Source organism: Ambystoma mexicanum, chromosome 3q, assembly GCF_040938575.1.
Source record: "Ambystoma mexicanum isolate Mex_15411 chromosome 3q, UKY_AmexF1_1, whole genome shotgun sequence".
NCBI lineage: Eukaryota > Metazoa > Chordata > Amphibia > Caudata > Ambystomatidae > Ambystoma > Ambystoma mexicanum.
This window is the reverse complement of record NC_090926.1, coordinates 242497525-242516534: the sequence shown is the minus strand read 5'-3', so window position 1 is coordinate 242516534 and position 19010 is coordinate 242497525. Positions and strand designations below refer to the sequence as shown.

Below are 19010 nucleotides of genomic sequence, written 5' to 3'. Positions count from 1 at the left end.
GACTACAGATTAAACCCAGAGATCAAGATAAACCTTGGACTGATATTCTCAAATGATCCATTGATAAATATTGGACCTCTAATACCCCTTGTCGGTCACACCATGTTGCGAACCTCCCCATCCCATGGCCAGTATCACCTCTTAGGAATGGTCTCTAGTTATGCCAGAAGCTATATATTAGTATCTCACCTACAGGAACTTTTACAGCTCCTAGAACCAGTTTTGAGGACTCTAGTTACCGGCTCTTAACTGGAATTCAACTTCTTGCAGGCCCATCATTTGATTAGATTATGGGAACCAGCAACCCAAATGGTGTCCCTGGGAGCCCCTGTTTTTCAAAACTTTTAAAAATATCCCCCATAGCATCTCTGAAGAACCAAAGCTAGTGGTCTACCCATCACTGTTATAGGAAAAGGGAGTGATTATTCCACTCATAAAGGAGACCTCACTTGATAGAAATGACTTCCATACTATTCCCCAAATCCCCTTCCTGGCCAAACTATTACAGAGAACGGTCATGGTGAGGCTCCAGCCCCTGGTGAAGTCCCAGTGTGTGGTGCTGTCCAGGAAGGTTCACGCCCAGGCCGAGGAACTGAATCAGTGCTGGTTTCCATACTAGGTGATGTCTGAAGAGTGGCAGATGCCAGAAGTGCCAGTTCCGCTTCATCAGTTGCAGCCTTCTGCCTCCTGTCCACCCATCAACTTGACCACCTCTGGTGAGCTAGAATCTGGGCAAAAGGCTGGAATACTCTCCAACCTATCAGATCTTTTCACTCCTTTGAAGTCTAACTTGTAGGGGTTCCTCATGGGTTTGCACTTTCAGAGTGTGGAGTCACCTACCGGTTCTCTACATCCTTCCACCCACAAGCAAATGGGCTTGTTGAGCACTTCAACAAGACCCTGAAAGGCATGATAGATGGCTTGGAAGAGCAACTGAGGAGAAAATGGGATATACTCCTGCCATGCCTTCTGTTCGCCTACAGGGAGGTGCCACAGAACGGAGTAGGGTTTAGCCCCTTTGACCTTCTGTTTGGATACCCTGTCTGGGGTCCCCAGAGCCTAGTGTATGAGAGATGGGAGGGCAAACCCTCGTCCCCCACATGAGATGTGTTGGGCTATGCACTAAGCCTTGGGTCTAGAATACCAAAGTACATGGAACAGCCAACAAGAAACCTAAAGGCCAGTCAGGAGCAGATGAAGCACTGGCACGACCAGCAGGCCACAGTGACAGTATATTATCTAGGCAAGTGGGTGTGAATTATGGAGCCTGTCAAGCCCAGTGTCTTTCAGGACAAATGGACTGGGCCGTACTGTGTGGTGGAAAAGTCAGTGAGGTGAATTATCTCAGTGACGTGAAAGGACCTAAACAGATGTGCAGGGTCTTTTACGTCAACTGGCTGAAACCCCATTATAGCCGGGATGAATTGGTGATGGCATTAGTTCCTGACGGAGAGACTAAGGAGGAAGCCAATCCCCTCCCAGACCTCCTGCACACTGAAGCCAGCGATGGGATAGTTGAAGGTGTCAACCATCCAACTGACCTGTCAGAACAGCAACTGACAGACTGACGCTATTTACTGGGAAAGTTTGCCGGTCTGTTTTCTATTACTCCAGGTTGCACACATTGGTGCACCCATGATGTGGACACTGGAGATAGTAAGCCGGTGAAGAGTTGGATTCACTGCATGTCCAATAAGGTCAGGGACACCATCAAGGAGGAAGCTTCCGAGATGCTGTCCCTAGGAGTGATAGAGCCATCCCACAGCCCCTGGGCTAGCCCAGTGGTAGTGGTCCCTAAAAAGACCAGTGGTGGGTCCGCTTTTGTGTGGACTACAAGGGGCTCAATTCCATCACAAAGACAGACGCTCACCCCATTCCTCGTCAAGATGAGCTCATTGACAAGCTGCCAAGTACTTGAGTACCTTTGGTCTCACAACAGGGTATTGGCAGGTCAGCTTGACAGATAGAACAAGAGAGAGGTCAGCATTCTCAACCCCAGAAGGACATTATTAGTGATGCCCTTCAGATTGAAGAATGCCCCAGCCACTTTTCACCGGATATTTAACCAGGTTTTGTCTGGACTGTAAAACTTCAGTGTTGCCTATTTAGATGACATTGCTGTGTTCAGCCACACCTGGGAGGATCACCTATCCCACCTGAAACAAGTGCTTCAGGCGTTGCAAAATGCAGGTCTATCAAGGCCACAAAGTTCCAGATAGCGCAGGGCACCATGACTTACCTAGGACACCTGGTTGGTGGAGGTAAGAAACGACCTCTCGAAGCAAAGGTACAGGTTGTGAAGGAGTGGGACATCACCACCACACAGATGCAGGTGAGAACCTTTCTAGGTCTCACCGGGTACTACAGGTCGTTCATCAAGGGGTATAGACCATGCCATTCCCTTGAATGATGTAACTTCCAAGAAGATGCCGAAGAAGGTAACTTGGATCCCCCTGTTAAACCTCCTTTCAAGATTTAAAGGATGTATTGAGCAGGGCCCCAGTTCTGAAAATGCGAGACTATGGTCAGGAGTTCATAGTCCAGACAGACGCCTCTGATTGTGGGATTGGAGCAGTGTTAGCGGAGCTGAACTCTCAAAGGGTAGAGCAACCTGTTGCCTTTATTAGCAGGAGATTGACAAAAAGGGAAAGGAACTGGGCTGTCATTTAAAAAAAGGCTTATGCGGTCGTGTGTGCCATAAAGAACCTGAAACCCTATATCTGTGGGTTGCACTTTACGATCCAGACAGACCACTGGCCTCTTCGATGGTTAATAGCCATGCAAGGGGACAACCCTAAGCTTCTGCGTTGGGCCATAACCCTACAGGGATTAGATATGGACACCCAGCACAAGCCAGGCTCAGAGCATAGAAATGCAGATGGCATCGGCTGGTACTTTTGCCTTGTTGACGAGCCAGACCCTCAGTAGGGTGGTGGTTCACATGTTGACACTGGGGGGCAAGTGAGGAATTCGACCATCTGTATGGTAGGTGTTTGCTCGCCTGGGCTTTTTTGAAATTTTATATGATATTGAATGATGGTAGATCAACCTCTGAAAAATGTGTGGGGCTAATCCGTACAGATTTTCCTATGCTCACCGCACAACATACACATAGACCTGTGTACTCTGGGTGGACATAGCTTACAGGCGCAATCCTCTCTGTCATATCTAGTTGGAATCTGACAAGTGGAGTGCACCATGCAACTCAGAGGGGGAAGGCCAAAACCTTCCTCCTGCAATGGCCAGCCGAATGAACCATGAAAGGCTCCATGGATCCGTCCTGTCCAGGTGTTTACCCTCTGCAGATGGTGGCAGCAATTAACATAATTACCATACTAATAGAATATATTTCAAACAGGCTCACATGGGGCCTGGCAGCAGAGGCTAAAACAAAGGAGACAGGAAACCCCTGCAGCCATGCAGTGTGTCAACCTGAAGCCAGCTCCCGCCCCGTGGTATCAAGGGCAGTGAAGTGTCATGTCTGGGACTGCATGTTTACAGTAGTCCTCCCCAGAGGGGGGCCCCAATCAGAAGTTACGAGTATGTGGATTGATGGAGATAGAAAGTCTCTTCTCGCTGCATCCCTTCTCCTTGTTGAAACTATCTGTCCTCTTAATTCCTTTACAGGGTGGGTTGTATTTTGTAGTGTGCTAGAACTGTCTGTTGAATAATAATAAAGTAGATCTGTTATACAACCTTGACTGGACAGTCCCTTTTTTCATTGGGAAATAATTGTGTTTCTGCTGTGTTGCAACTAACCACGATCCACGAACTTGCGGAGATAAGCCTGCCTTCCGGTCCACGTTACCAAAATTGGACAAGGAGGTTATTAGTTTGCTCTTGTTTCCAATCTGTTTGGGTCCCTTCCGTTGTACTAGAGGTGTGGCGCTGATTGATGGTTTAGAAACTGATATTCATCCCTGGACCACTGGTGCCCCGGAAGTTGATTTGTCACAACAACCTTTTTTTAAAAACGTTTACTTCTGCCTGGGTCTGGGACCTAGAAGTGGGCGATGATGCTGGGTCATCCCTGGAGCTGCAGGTACAGAATACTACAAAAAACTGCACCTCCTACCTCCATGCTCTAAAAGCTGTGCTTCTGCTTGTTGGCATCCAACACAAGTACTTCCACACCACCCCTTATTTCCGTTAGACCAGTCTATTGTAATGCGGTTTATCTGGGCCTCCCCAAAATATCCAACGCGTTGAAAATCTGGACACCAGAACATTGCTTAAAAGCCGACATTTTACCTGCGCTGTGAATTTACATAGACTCCAAGTTGCAGATCGTATCAGAACCAAGACGTCATGTTTTGCTTACAGAGTTTTCGGAAGAATGGGCCTGACTACTTGTTAAATGCATGCACATCTCACACGCTTATATGGATCCTATGTTCCTCTTCATCTTTTTTTTTTCTGCTGCTAAATACGGTTGAGGTGGAGTCAGCGGGCGTGCTATCTCCACCATGGCTGCCGTTGAAAGGAAGGCCCTGCCTTTGAAACTGCACTAATCTGCCCAAGTGTTGATATCAACGAAAATGCTTACTATCCGATCAATAGCCACGATGTTAAGTGGCACATGACTTTGAAGTCACCAGGTCTCGGAGCTTCATTCTTGAGCACCTTGATCCCGCTTCAGGGGTGACTGTCCCTTCTATAAATAAATAGTGCGATTCCTGCAATGCACACGTGGACAGACTAACATTCTGCTCCCTCTATCAGGTGGCATGCCGGACACGGAAGCAGAAGGCAACATCGAGGAGTGCAATGATGTGGAAGACAACCCAGTGCCATCTTATGCCACAACAGCATACGAGGAGCTGACCCCGCAATGCCCTGTGGTCCAGCTTCCAGTGCCTAAAGAAATCCACATCAGATTAGGAGGAAGTTACCCACAAACAATGAGGACATGAACCATTGAAGGCCAGCCAGAAAAAGGCCAAAGGGACCCCAATCCCCTCTCTCTGCCGTCGCGCAGAAGATACTTGAGAACGACTGTAGCTCCACGCCCGATCCTTCCTCTCGAATCCAGCTACTAGTTGCCCAATCCATGGCGGCACTCCTGGGGATGGTTGAGCCATGGGGGCTGGCCAATCAGCATGCAGCTCAAAATGGAATGAACCTTGTGGGCTTTGATCCAGAACACGCAAGAGTGGAAGCAGATTCATTAGAGCCGCCAATTCTCCACCACCATATGAAAAGCAATGTCGAAGGCGGCCATTGAGGGAAGATACGGAATTTGCGCAGTTGGACAGCACTTCCACGCGTGACAGAGTTGCCACAGACATACAGTGATTCAGCATAGCAATTCTGATGCAACCGCTATTATGCAGAAACACTATATACCCGCGCTATATACCCGTGCTGAATCCGTGTGTGGTTGTGCCACTGTGGTGAGAATCTACCCAGTGAATTTCCATAAACATGTTCTGCTCGGACTTCCACACCTTCTAGAACGCGGGAGCAAGTTGACCCGCTTTTGCATACAAGATTTTCATGTTTCTGACTCCTGTTACCATCGAGTGTATCTCTCCTCCATTGTCTAACTCTGCCCTGATGCATCTTTCTCTCCTTGTTTCCCCAGACCTCAAAGCGCTTCTCAAAGACTGCATGCCAACCTCCCTGAGATGGCAGGGACCCTCCCCTTGCTCTCGTCTTCTATTCTTGCATCCCCTTACTCCATTTTTTTCTCTTTTTCTCTTGTTCTCTATTTTTGTTTCCACTCCTATCTGTAGCCTTCATAGCTGGCTCCATAGATGTCTCACTCTAGCTTGCCCAATCGTTTCCCCCCTTAACCCCTGTCCTGTTGTGACCGCCCATCCTGCTCTTTTGTGCTCTCATGTGTGAGGCCTGCCTCGCCCTCGCACTGCCACTAGTGCCTGCCCCCTCTGTCCACGGTATCATTTCCCCCAGGCGTCTCGCTTCCCTCTGCTATGCCTTATTCTAGGAATTCCATCCGTATTGTTCTCTGTTCCACAGATTAAATTGCATGAATGCACTCCTTTTTGGCCACGGGTGGGTTGTGGGACCACTATTTCTTTTAGAACCAGAGTCTCATGTTTTCAGTGACATAACAAATCTCCATTTGAGAACAGCATAATTAAGTAAAACAATTCACTAGATCCCCTGCACTGAATAGACTGTGAGGAAATCACTGCTGCTCTGCATGAGTAGTGGCTAACAGGCCTACCCATCCCCACAATCCTGCTAAGCCAGCAGTGATCCCAATCATGAAGGTGAAACAGGCACAGCTCGACACGCGTACCTTCTATGCCGCCTAGAGTAGCACAGGCCAAGGGCGGACTGTACTCTTCAAGAGGAGTGAGGGTTGGTACAGAAGCAACCCAAACAACAATAGTACTGTGGTACCTAATTACACTAAGAAAAAGGCACACAACTAATACAAACACCACTGGCCCACCTGTGTCGGGGAAAACACAGAGAAAGCAGACTTTAGAATAAATGGCCACTCTGGCTTGTTAGACAGGGGTGCTCAGGCCAAGATTTCAGAAGCAAAATGTCCAAATTTAGGAATAGGTCTTTCGAAAGTTTGAGAAGGGAGCTTAAACATGATCAGGGTCCTTTAATTATACTTTAAAGTGTACCAGGGGGACAAGGTCACTTCAAAGACATTTTAGTTCTCATCGCGCAGGTTTTTCTGTGCCAAACTGGGTGCCGGGGTGCTTTTAGACGCAAGCCAGGGTCGAGTCGGGGAACGGCTGCGACTGGGTTCAGCGACAGTGTCCAGTTTGGCAACATCAATGACTTGCAGCTCGCAGATGCTAGGAAGCGGCAGGCAATGTCAGGTCAGCAGCCCTGGATTCTGGGCGGCCTCGGATAGGTGGAAACAGAGACTTGCCTTCAGCACAAAGCAGGCTTGAATGGCTCAACTCAGCGTCAGGGTACTGCAGGGGCAACAGCTGGGCACTCGAAGAAGCTGCTAACAAGACAGGTAGTGTCGATTTGAGGACGCCAGAAGACTGAGCTGATCTAAAATGAGGAGATGGCAGCGTTTCGGCATTGGGCTAACCTTGGAGATACGGAGGCGGTTGGGACTCGAGGTCAAGGGTAACTTTGGCAGTTCCCTTGCAGACGCTTGGATGGCATCGAAGGTCCCCAAACCGTTCCTGCGGTGGTTCGGAAATGCAGAGAGAGTCAGGGGTCGCTTCCTTGGTTCTGTAGTTGCTGGGAGGCCCAATCCAGGGTCTCAGTGGCAATGTGAGCCCCTTCTTCTGCCCTTCCCAACCAGGACGGTTTGCAGAGAGCACTTACCGAGTTGTCACACCTTCAATGAGCCAGGTCCTGCATACAAGTATTTTAGTTGCAGTAGGCCTTGTCCAGCCAGCAGGTTATCTAAATAGGCCCTTGGGAAGGTTACGGAGAAGCCCTTTTCTCGTCCTTGGAGCGTCTGTTTTCACTTCTCCGACAGAGGACTGGAGACTGTACTCCCAATCAAGTTTCAGTGATTTCTTCTTCAAAAGTGTTCCAAAAATGAATCACCTCAATAACTTTTAGATACGAACAACAATACAGTGGTTTTCTCCTGAGGGAGCCTGTTGTCAAAGGTCAAATCCATGCTGTTGTAACAAGCGTCCTTTGCCGGCTGATGCCTTACTGAGTGTGCCTGGTCTTGAGGAAGGGGCAGGAATTTTGGAGCCATAGTTAAAAGCAAGATGGTGAGACGCCTCTGTGGTCTCAACCTCTCCTCTGGGGTTCTCTAACTCTGCCCCTTACTCTATCCGCCTACTTCAAAAGGTCTCCAGTTATCAGCGCCCTGGTGGAAGATGGCAATTGTCATGACAGAACTGTATTTAACCCAAATTAAAGAGCAGCTTCCTGGGCCTGACAGAAAATGTTTGTTGCGGATCCACTCAAGTCAAACAGCTAATAGACTCCAGGCCCTCACAGGCATGAGTCACTGCTCATCAAGCTGTCTATATATAGTATGGCATCCAATGCTTGTGGCTGTGTAATTGTTTAATCTTAGTAGCCACCATGTCATGACGAAACATGACTTATATTTAGAGATTAATAACTGCCTCCAGTCTGCCGAGGTACACAACTATAATATTATGAATCAGAGGTATGGATAGTTAAGAAGCCTCCCCTGCCTTTTGGCAGTTGTGATCCGGAAGGCACATGTGACCGTTAAACCTGCCCTACTTTCCCTGCAAGGCAGCTGATGGGGATGTCAGTAGACGGTCACAGCAAGGTACCTTATATATTTTGGCATGGATACTTATACAAGTGAGATCTGGTTAGCAGATTTCACTTTCAGAAACAAAATTACCCATATAATGTTATTATTAAAAATAAAAATTGTTCAGGCAATCCTGCCATCAGCAGATGGCACTCTGTCGCATAGACTATGGTGTAAACCTATACATAAATGCTTTCTTAGTGGCCATGGCTGTCACTTCCGTATTGACCCTGCTATAGTGTGAGCCAACAACCCTCATTGAGCGGGCAGATTTGTGCAGCTACGCTAACCTCCCTGCCAAGCCACACCGCAACCTGTGGTTTCAGAAACCATTTTAATGCTGTCTTTATGTCAGTAAAGGTCAACATTAAAAGTGCAACCGCTGAGCTGCCCGCATTTTTACTGATGTAACAAACAAACTAGCTAATAAGGTCTTTTGGTGGTAGCCCCACTCTTAGGTTGCGGCTGGACCCAGACTACAGTAAGAGAAAGAGGCACGCTCTCGCTCAAGGCGCGCTCTCACTCAAGGGAAAGCACTTTGCTAGTGACTCCCCTTGATCTCAAAGTGCAGTTACTGGCTAGGTGGCAGTTTACGCTTGAAAATATCTTTGAACATATACAAATCATATGCAAACATATTCTAGTTGTCACTCCATTTTTGAAGAAGAAACACTTGGAAAAATATAGATAATAGGTGTAAAAAATATGGAATATAACGGTAGAAATGCTTGAAGAACACACGCAATGAATGTGGCAGCCATGATTATCAATCAAAGTAGATATAGGCCCTCCTTATTCCTTATTCCAAACAAAAATGTGCATCAGGGATTTCAGATACCCGAGGAACAGCTCCCCGTGATCCATCCTGGAGCACTGCCCTTTCTCACATCCTCACACCACAGTACCCACACACCACAATAGCACATTCCTAGGGGTGTGCTATTGACCCCCAGAATTGTAGGGTGGAGGAATTACATTTGTGTGAGCAAAGGAAACTGGCTGCCTCATGTGGTGCGCGTGCGCAGCCCACTGAGGAGTGAGCGGACTCAGCACTACAGGGACTTCTAATCCTCCCAACACAAAGTTACACACTTAAGGAAATGATTCTCATAGATAGCCCCTCAGTTGTCATTCTAGCTGTGTGGGAACTGGTGAGAGTAGAGGTGTCACTCTAGAGCGCTTTATAGAGGTATGTGTTCCCACTCTGTATCAGGGCCTGGCTAAGGCTGGGGGGCTAATCAGATTGTCCATACCTTCAGTATCACCCACAGGTCCATACCGGCATGCCCAGCAGCCTGACTAGCTTCTCAGAGTCTCGCCTTCGCCGTGTGCATCAAATGTGTCTCGCCCCGGGAACCCCCATCCATCCTAACATGGTCCACACTTACCTGCCACAGCTCTGCCGCCACTCTCGCCAGTCTCTTTGCAGGCACTTCTGGCATCCTGTCTACCATCATAAAGGAGGGTCAGTTCCCCAAAACTACCCTTTTGTCATTTGTGTGGCTCCACTCTTCATTGTAAGTTTGTGTTGTAAAAAAAGGCAATTTTTCCTTACAATGTAAGCGGCCGTGTCCATACTAGGTGTGTTGAGACATGGTGCTAGTAGACATATTGGCGGGCTTAGCAGGCCATACCTGGTTGTAACTGGCCACGACCCTCGTTAAAGGCACTAGATATACACCAACCTATTAGCTTTGCCAGTGGGCCGTTACCACGCCATACGGCCCGCTAAACATGCCGTAATGGCTCAATTATAAACTGAGTGGTCACCGGGCTTAAGAGCATTCACATTTGATCAACTGGTATCAGTGGAAATTGAAGCTTCCACAGTCACATGAATGAATTCTTCCTACAAAATGCCAAGATAGACGCCACCATCTTTAGAACATGTTGGAGGAACATACCTCGAAGATATATTTGTGACACCCCGACTCCTGCCACACTGAAGGGCTATCCTGTTGCCTGTGTGTGTTGTAAATGAAGTGAACATTAATTTAAAGGGCTACATAAGCAAAGCTTCTCGCTTCCGTTCGGGACGTTCTGCATGCCTGTAGTCAGATGCGCACAGCCTGTTTGCTGTGATCCTAATCCCTCAAGGTGAGAGGGGACACAAGGATTTGCATTGCAGAGAGCAGCAGAAGAGCTCCTGGTCTCGAAGCACATGGTTCAAAATACTGCTGCTTGCGCAGGACATTAGCATCGCCTCTTCTGGTCCTGGACAAGAGCTGCATTGGGCATGTCTCCTGGTTACAGATTGTAAAGAGATTTCTTAGAATGGAGGATCCTTAGCAGCAATAGCTAAAGAACCCCGGTTGGTGGGAAAGTCATTTTACAGGCGCTTATGTACATGTGTTGCCATCACCTTTGCACTTGAAGTGGATTTTATTGAACATCATTGCAATGCTTGAAAGAAAGATCGTTATCGCCCAGGAACCTGACAGCAATGCCGAAGGTAGCTTTTGCTATTGCCTTACAAAGCCCATCCTTCCTTGGTGAGGAGCCCAGCCTTCTGGTTGATGCTTTCATGCATTCTACTTTTGATGAGCTTGTTTTCAGATTTTGGCAGTTTTTTATCGATATTGCTCTTGAATATGTTATCTAAATGTTCAACTTGTATGCCTTTTGATTTTTATGTACATTCCAAAAATGTGTTCATATTTATTTTTAAACTGATCTCACTAATTTTCACCTGTGACCTTTCTGGTAGTAACACATCTATGATGACTATATGTTACGTCCCTTTGTTTGCACCTTAGTTTCTTTAGCTAGCCACTTCCTGGCACTTTGATAGCTGCTGCCTGAATCCTCCAGCACCTCTGCCAGAGGTAAGGCTTGAGCTCAGCCCATGCTACCCAAGGATACTTTGAGGATACTTTTGCCTTGCATCTATTTGTGAATAGCTAGATAGGGTTAACCATGTCTGCAGCTGTCTCCCCTTGTTTCTTTTGCACTGATTGTGTCTCTATCTGAACCCAGTGGGTCTCCTATTTCCTTGTGTGCCTCCTTCTGACTCATAGTGTCTCTTTTGGTCCCTTTTGTCTTTGCTTATATTTCTTCCTCATAACTTGCTGTGTTTCTTTTCCATACCCATCCCTCTTGCTCTCTTACTGTGTATTCGCCCGCACTCTTCATTGTGTCTCTTTCTCCTTTATCATGAATGTTTCTCCATCACTGCCTCCCCATCTTCATCATTGATCTTCTCTGCTGCCTATTCCTCCCATCACATCTTTGAGGTGTTTTATCCCCACGCACCTACGATCACTCGAGCTGCGTGCTGGATGCTGTGTGCATCTTTGCGAAACCCTGGCCTCTTCTTATGGATACAAACTGATGCACGAAGCAAGCGCATTGCCAATGGGGATTACAAACAGATGCCACTTACTTGTCTTTAATATCATGGACCGAGCCCACTAGGCCTATGAGCTTGGACTGGATCTCGCTGTTATCCTGGTAGATGGTGTTCACCTGCTTTAGTAGCTGATCGATGTACGACTTGTAGATGGGCTCCAGGTCAGAGTGTTCAGACTCAGTGGAAACACTTGTACTCTGCAAGAGCGACCACCTGTCCTGAAGGACCCGCTTCTGCTCCTCCAGCAACCGAACCTGCAAGGGCAGGTATGGTTTTAGACATGGCATGCAAAACATGTTCATCTGTACATTCATGGAAGTAAATTAGGGTCTACACAAGCAAATGTACCCTATTGGATGGAACCAGAAGCCTGAGTTCTCTTGCTGGTTTCTCCACTTCTCCGAATTCTGTGAGTCTTGGCAAATGATAATATCACCCTGGGCTTCATATGGCAGCATTGGGAGCTTATTAAAATAGGCCACGACACACCACACGGAAATACATGAATGTGATGAAGAGTCAAACTCAATTATGATCAATAGTTCTGCAAAGAACAAGATGTATATTTTACAACAGGAAGGGGAGGTCCTCTAAAACTGGTTTCCTCTTCTCATGCCTACTGGACATATTTCCACATGAACCAATATGATTACAGATATCCCTGAGCATGACGCTCCATGTCAAGTAACAAAAAGAGATCGTTTTTCAGGAGAGATGAGGGGCACAGGCCCACCGAGTCCACCTATTCCCTGCGTTCACGACACAGACAAACACAAAGAGTTCTTTTACTTCACGCTTTATTGCTCAGCATTGCATTCCCTCCCACTGCCAGGGTATGCAGCGTTAGTGGGAACCAGGGGCCTAATTCTGCTTGAGCAGAAGGGTCAATTGAGGTTGGGGAGTGTTAGAAGAGGAGGATAGGAAAATGGGGGAGTTTGACCAGCGAAAAGAACAGCATCCTGTTGGACCTCTAGCATTGGGCCCTTCCCATCCAATTGGCAAACTACACAGCCTTGATTTTCTTTGTTTAATTACAAATCTTTATTGATATTTGATACCTTTAACAATTCATGCAACGTAACCTCTGACTTAACTTGAAAGCAGCCTCCACCACCCTCTCCCCAATTTTCCCACTTGCTTCAATTCATTAGTACAATTTCATATGTTCACTTTCTTCACATATATATGCACACCACATTGTGACTGGAAGCGTTACTTAGTGTCCCCTCTTAACGTTGTCATTTTGTATGTCCCCTTACCTCCTCAGGTGGCATTGTCCCATTTACCACATATTTTCTGGTGTTTAGCTGGGCAGCCTCTGGTCCTGTATAGTGTTTCTTCTAGTAAACGACATTTGTCAATCCCCTCTCTCCATGTTGACACCCTCAGGATCTCATCCACCCCCCATTTAGCTGCCGAGTCTCCATTCGCTATCATCAGTGCAGAAGTGATCAATTTCTTTTCCCAAATCGTGTTTTCGTCCTCCCTCCAGGTGTGCAACAGGACTAGTTTAGGACACACCCGTATTCGTTGTACCACTGTCTTTGTCTGTAGCTTCAGTATCTTGGTCCAATGTACTTGAATACTAGGGCTGGTCCAGAGCAAGTGGAAGAAGGACCCCATCTCTTTCTTACACCCAAGACATACAGGTGTTGTTGGGTCCTACCCATTCTGTGGTGTCCCTCTCTGGAATTGTATATTCTGTTTAGAATTGTATATTGTACCAGTCTTCTTCTTCAGTGCCCCCAGGTCACTTTCCCACTTACTTAACTTGGTTAACGGTGGGGAAGTGAAGCCTGATATAGCCTTGTGATTGCCTTCCTTTCTATCCGTCCTGCCAGACGGTTAATCTCCAAGGGCATTTGATCCAGGATGTCCATGCCCTCCCTAAACTGTTTCTGGGTAACATGCTTTAACCATGCATATGTGTCTAGGTCATGTGTTGTTGAGCCATGTTGTTCCACTAGTACCTTAAAGGGTACTAGCTGATTTTGATGTATAATATCTCCAACCCTTCCAATTCCCCTATTACACCAAGTTTTTTGCTGTCCTAATTTATATATTTCTGGTAAGTTTGGGTTTTCCCAGAGGAACTGTTTTCCCCCTTTCCATCCCATGCCATTGGTGACTTCCTTCCTGATTTCCATGTCTCTGTGTCCTGCCGTGGCAAGTCTTCCCCACCCGGCAGACTTCCGTATAGTATCTGCATGGGGACCTCTCTTTCATTATCGAGAGTTTCAGCTTTGTATACGCCATGTTTGCCCCTCTGAACACCCATTTGTTTGCCATTACAAGTTGCAATGCCCAGTAATATGTTTGTATGCCCGGTACTTCCAGGCACGGATCTCATGAGGATCCTTAGTGCTATTCATCGGGTGCATTGTCCCCAAATAGTACTTTGGAGCAAAGCCTCAATTTTCCAGAAGCTCGCCTTTGAGATCCTTGTTGGGGTGTTTTGTAATATGTAGAATAGCTTTGGTAAAGATATCATTTTAAATATGTTGGCCCTCCCCATCTTCGATAGTGGCAACCCAGCCCAGTGTTTAGCGTCTTGCTGCAACCTTGCTTTTATTGGGTCCATGTTGATTTTGCGCAATTCTGACTCAGTTGAGAGCACCATGATACCTAGATATTTAAATGGAGCTATGGAGACCTCTAAGGGGCATTCCTCAGGAATTATCTCCAGACATTTGTTAATCGTCACAATGACCAGTTTTTAATCGACTATATATACCAAATTCACCAATTAGGTCTATCGCTTGTGGGTCCGATCGCAGTCAGTCCGCAGGTAAATTAACAAATTGTCTGCAGATAGCAAAATTCGATCTTCCCACCTGCCTGGCCAGTTAAACCCTGCAAAGGTTCGATCAGACCTAATTATTTCGGCTGGAAGTTCGATGGCCAACAGGAACAGCAGTGGGGAAAGCAGGCATGCTTGTCGGGTTCCCCACTGGAGTGGGAAACCATGTGATGTGAAACCATTCACCCTAACCTTGGCCATAGGTTAGCGTATAGTAGTATCCCCCATTTCATATAGCGATTGCCGAATCCTGCCTTCTTCATCGCGGCCCATAGGAAGTCCGACCTCACTGAGTCAAAGGCCTTCTCAGAGTCCAGTGACATTATTGTGTGTGGGTCCTGCAGTAGCGTGGATTTGGTCAGAGCATTGTGTACCCTTCTCGGATTCATTCTGGTGGCTCTAACTGGGAAAAAACACATTGGTCTGTATTGATCAGTTTTTCTTTTACTTTAAGCAGCCTATTGGCCAAGACCTGTACAAGGTTTTTGTTTCGCTGTTTAGCAGTTAAATGGGGGGATATGAGGAACACACCTCTGGGGGTTTTACTTTTTTTATGTATAACCTCAATCGTGGATGTCCGTAGGTCTCCCGGAAGTTCCCCTTTATCTCGACTCTACTGAAACATTTTGAGCATCAGCCTCAACACTTTGTCCACTGTTCTGTTCCAAAACTTGATTGGGATTCCATTCGGGTCTGGGGTTTTACCTGATTGCAACTGGCCACTCTCTTCCTGTAGCTTCTCTGTCGTGATCTTGCTATTGAGATCCATTGCTACTAGTCTCTCCTCCTTAGGATTACGGATTATGCTCCAATATGTCATGCAACTATCTTCATTCGGCCCTTCAACCTCCTAATGCAAATCCTGATAATACTGAGTGAACGCGCCAGCAATCTGATCTCCATGTGTCCAGTGCTCATTATCACTTGCTACTATTCTTTTCTCTCATCTAGACTCTTCCACTCTCCTTTCTAGCCAGGTGAGCATCCTGACCGCTTTATCACCTATCTCATATCTTCTAGACTTTGTCTCCCAATGCACCTGCTTGTCATCATCTTTGGTCACCAATTTGTATTCTGCTGTGGACTTCATTAATTCCTTTCTTGCATGTGCTGAGCCTTTCTCTCTCTGCGATGTCCCCTTTCAGATCTACTTGCCTGTCTCTCTCTCTCCTGTAGTGACCTATCACTGATATCGATTTCACTGTTTTGTATGCTTCCCAGACTGTACCGCTACCGTTTACAGATCCCTTCTTTATTCTAAAGTGTGCAGTAATTTCTTCGCCTAGGGCTGTCATAATTTTGGTATTTCCTAGGTAATAGGTGTTTAGTCTCCATTCTTTCTATCCCTTATGTTCCTTTCCCTTGATCTTCATGCATAGTGGGGTGTGGTTTGAGATTCCCCTCTGTAGGTAATTTGCTTCTGTGACTCTCCCTGCTGTTATTCCTAGTGTGAGAAAATAATCCAACCTACACAGTGATGCGTGTGTACCGGAATAAAATGAAAAAGTCCTCTACCCAGGGTGAATGTCCTTCCGTATATCCCTCAGCTTTGTAGCTTTCACAGACGCAGCCAGTTTGGTGCATGTAGCAGTTGGATTGTGTCCTCCACTGTATGCGTCAGTCTGTCATCCTCTAAATGCATTACATCATTGAAGTCTCCTCCCATCACTATTCGGTCTGCCCCATGTGCTATCATGGGGCAGACCTAACAAATGTACCACGCCCCTGTAACCCTCCTTGGAAAACCTTCAAAGGCAGTGCTATCAAACACTGTGCTGACATTTGCCTCCTCCTTGAAGACCTTGACCTCGATATCCTCACTCTTACTGAGACATGATTCAATGCCAGCTGCTTTTGATTCCATTCTCATCTCCAAGCTCCGCCCTAATAGTGCTGGCGGTGGGGTTGCTGTGATCTTCCCTGAGTAGGTCCCTTCTTCTCTCATACCAATCCAGCCATACTCCTCCTTCGAGAGCCCGGTGCGCAAGCTTGTCATCTCTCCCACTTCCTCCCTGATCATTGCCACTATCTACAGGCCACCTGGCTCTATTACCTTGTTCCCCTCAGAATGGGCTATTTCTCCTCTCTCCTCACATCTACTTCTAAACTCCTTCTCCAGGGTTACTTCAACATCCCCCTAGACACCTCAATCACGGCATCCACTCTCTTCTGTGACCTCTTTGCCTCGCTCTCCGTCCCCTCTCTGGTCCCACCCACTTCGCTGGACACACTCTCAATGCTTTGATCCACACTGATCTTTTGCTCTCAGACCATTACTGTATCTCATTTTATGAGGGTCCTCTCTGCCATCTGACCGCACCTCCCCCAGCACTGCCAACCTCGTTCTCGGAGATCCGTCCGATGAAACGAGTGTCAGCTGCTGCCTTCGCATCCACTTTCATCCCTCCCTCTCCTCCCACTGCAGACTCTACCTCTGACTCCGCTCTCAGCAACCTCCATCTTGCCATCACTAACACTCTTGACATTCTTGCCCCAGTTATGAGGATCCGCCTGAAACATGCCACCAAGCGTAACACCTCATATGATTCTGAACTTGCAGCCCTGAAACGTAAGTGCAGAGCTTTAGAACGGAAGTGGCGCTGCTCAGGCTCACCCTCTGACAAACTGGCCTGTTGCCTTCTCCAAAGGCAAAACCGACTCTCCATTCTGTCCAAGAAAAGGGCCCACACCCAGGCCTGCATCTCTGGCGCATCCAACAACATGGCTAAACTCTTTAAAATCTGCAAAGAACTAGCCAACCCTTCCGCAGTTCCCACCTCAACTTTTCCTTCTCAGGGCTCTGCAATGCATTGGCCACACACTTTAATGCAAAAACTCAGGACATTCTGGGCACTCTCTCTGCCTTTTCCCACTCCTATCTGCCCATCTCCCTGCCACCTATGGCCTCTCAGCCCCCCTCTGCCTTTCTCTCCTCCTTCTCTCCTTTCTCATCCGATGAGGTCACTAGAGTTGTCCTCTCTATGAAGTTCTCTTCCAATTAGGACAATATCAGCTCTCTTGCCCTGCCGTTGCGGATTTCTGCAATCAATCTTTTGCTACTGGGTCTTTCCCCTCCTCCCTCAAGCACTCTTGTGTGTGCCCTCCCCTGAACAAACCTTCCACCGACCCCTTATGTCTGGCTAACTACTGCCCCATCTCTATCATACCCTTCCTTGGGAAATTCTTGGAGAAGCTGGTCTTCCCCCAACTGACCCAGTATACCGAGCTTGTCGGTTGCCTAAACGACCATCCTGAGGCATGGAAACTGTGCTCCTGAACACTAGTGAAGAACTGCTTGCATCTCTTGATTCTAACACTCCAGCTGTTCTCATTCTACTTGATCTCTCCCCTGCATTTGATACGGTCAACCACTACATCCTCACAAAATGGCTCCACGATACCCTTGGTATCTCTGAGCGGACACTGAACTGGCTGACCTCCTTCCTCATTGACTATCCCTCCCAGGTTATCCTGGGCTCATTCTCCTCTCCCACCTCTATCTCCACTTGTGGCGTTGCCCAGTGCTCCAACCTTTCTCTCTGGTTCTTTAACATCTATCTTAATCCACTTACATTCCTAATTTTCACTTTCGCCCCTTACTTCCAGTGATATGCAGATGACACACAACTCTTCTTAAAACTTCCCTCTGATGTCCTCCTTACTTCCTCGATCATTCCTGACTGCCTATCTGCCATCCAGTCCTGGTGTGACTCCAATGATCTCTGCCTCGGCGCCAGCAAGGCTGAGATCCTTCGCATTGGGACCCCTGTTCCCTCTTTCTTCCCTTCACTCTAGCCACCCTCTATGGCCTCTCCCCCTTCTCCTTCATCTGAAGCTAGAAACCTCTCTTTCCCTCCTCCCTGACATGCAGGATCGTGACAGGAAGGCACACTTTCAACTCCACCTCCTCAAAGGAATCCTTCCTTTCCTCACTTCCCCCATAAACGCCTGTCTCCAGAGATCTGGTACTATCTAGGTTGCAACAGCCTCGTTCTTACCCTAACCTCTTCCTATCTACGTCCCCTCCAGAGAATCCAGAATAGGGCTGCAAGACTTATCTTTGGCTTCAAGTCCAGGGACCACATCTCTCCAGCCCTAAAATCTCTCCACTGGCTCCTGGTTGTTGCAAGGATCAAATTCACATCCATCTGCATCATACGGCTGTCTGGGACTTGGGACCACGATACCTACAACTGGCTCTCACCAAATACTCTCACTCCAGATCTTTACGCTCCTCTGGCACCAACTCTCTGCGTGTCATGCGCTTCTCTAAACAGCAAGTTGGTGGCCGATGCCTCTCGTCGGCTGGTTCCCTCTTCTGGAAGAGCCTCTGCCTTCCTCTATGCCTTGAGCCATAACTCCAGAAATTCAGGAAGCTCCTCAAGACTTTCCTTTTCACCTCCTCCTTCCCCCTCTCGCTCCCTTGCTAAACTCCACAGTCGCTGATATTGGTGGCCAGGACCCATATGTGTCCTTCTGGGTTCTGGCCCCACTCCCCAATAGCCACTGCCTGCACTTTGCCTTTGGGCACCCACTGGCCTGTGTTATCACAAAGGCCTGCACTTATTTATTGGCAGCTGATCACTCTTACCAAGTGATCTGTGCCAGGCACTTAACACCTCCCTGCATCTTACTCCCTTGCACTTCCCTCTGTGGTACTC

The 19010-nt window shown here is 47.5% G+C and overlaps 1 protein-coding gene across 1 annotated transcript in view; it reads right to left on the bottom strand.

Annotated features, from left to right (window-relative positions):
* Positions 1-19010, bottom strand: part of LOC138582393 (keratin, type II cytoskeletal 80-like) — a 179855-nt gene that overhangs the window by 113163 nt on the left and 47682 nt on the right. The window contains exon 2 of the mRNA XM_069653659.1: positions 11583-11803. Coding sequence (XP_069509760.1) covers positions 11583-11803 — 221 coding nt within the window. The remainder of the gene's footprint in view (positions 1-11582; positions 11804-19010) is intronic.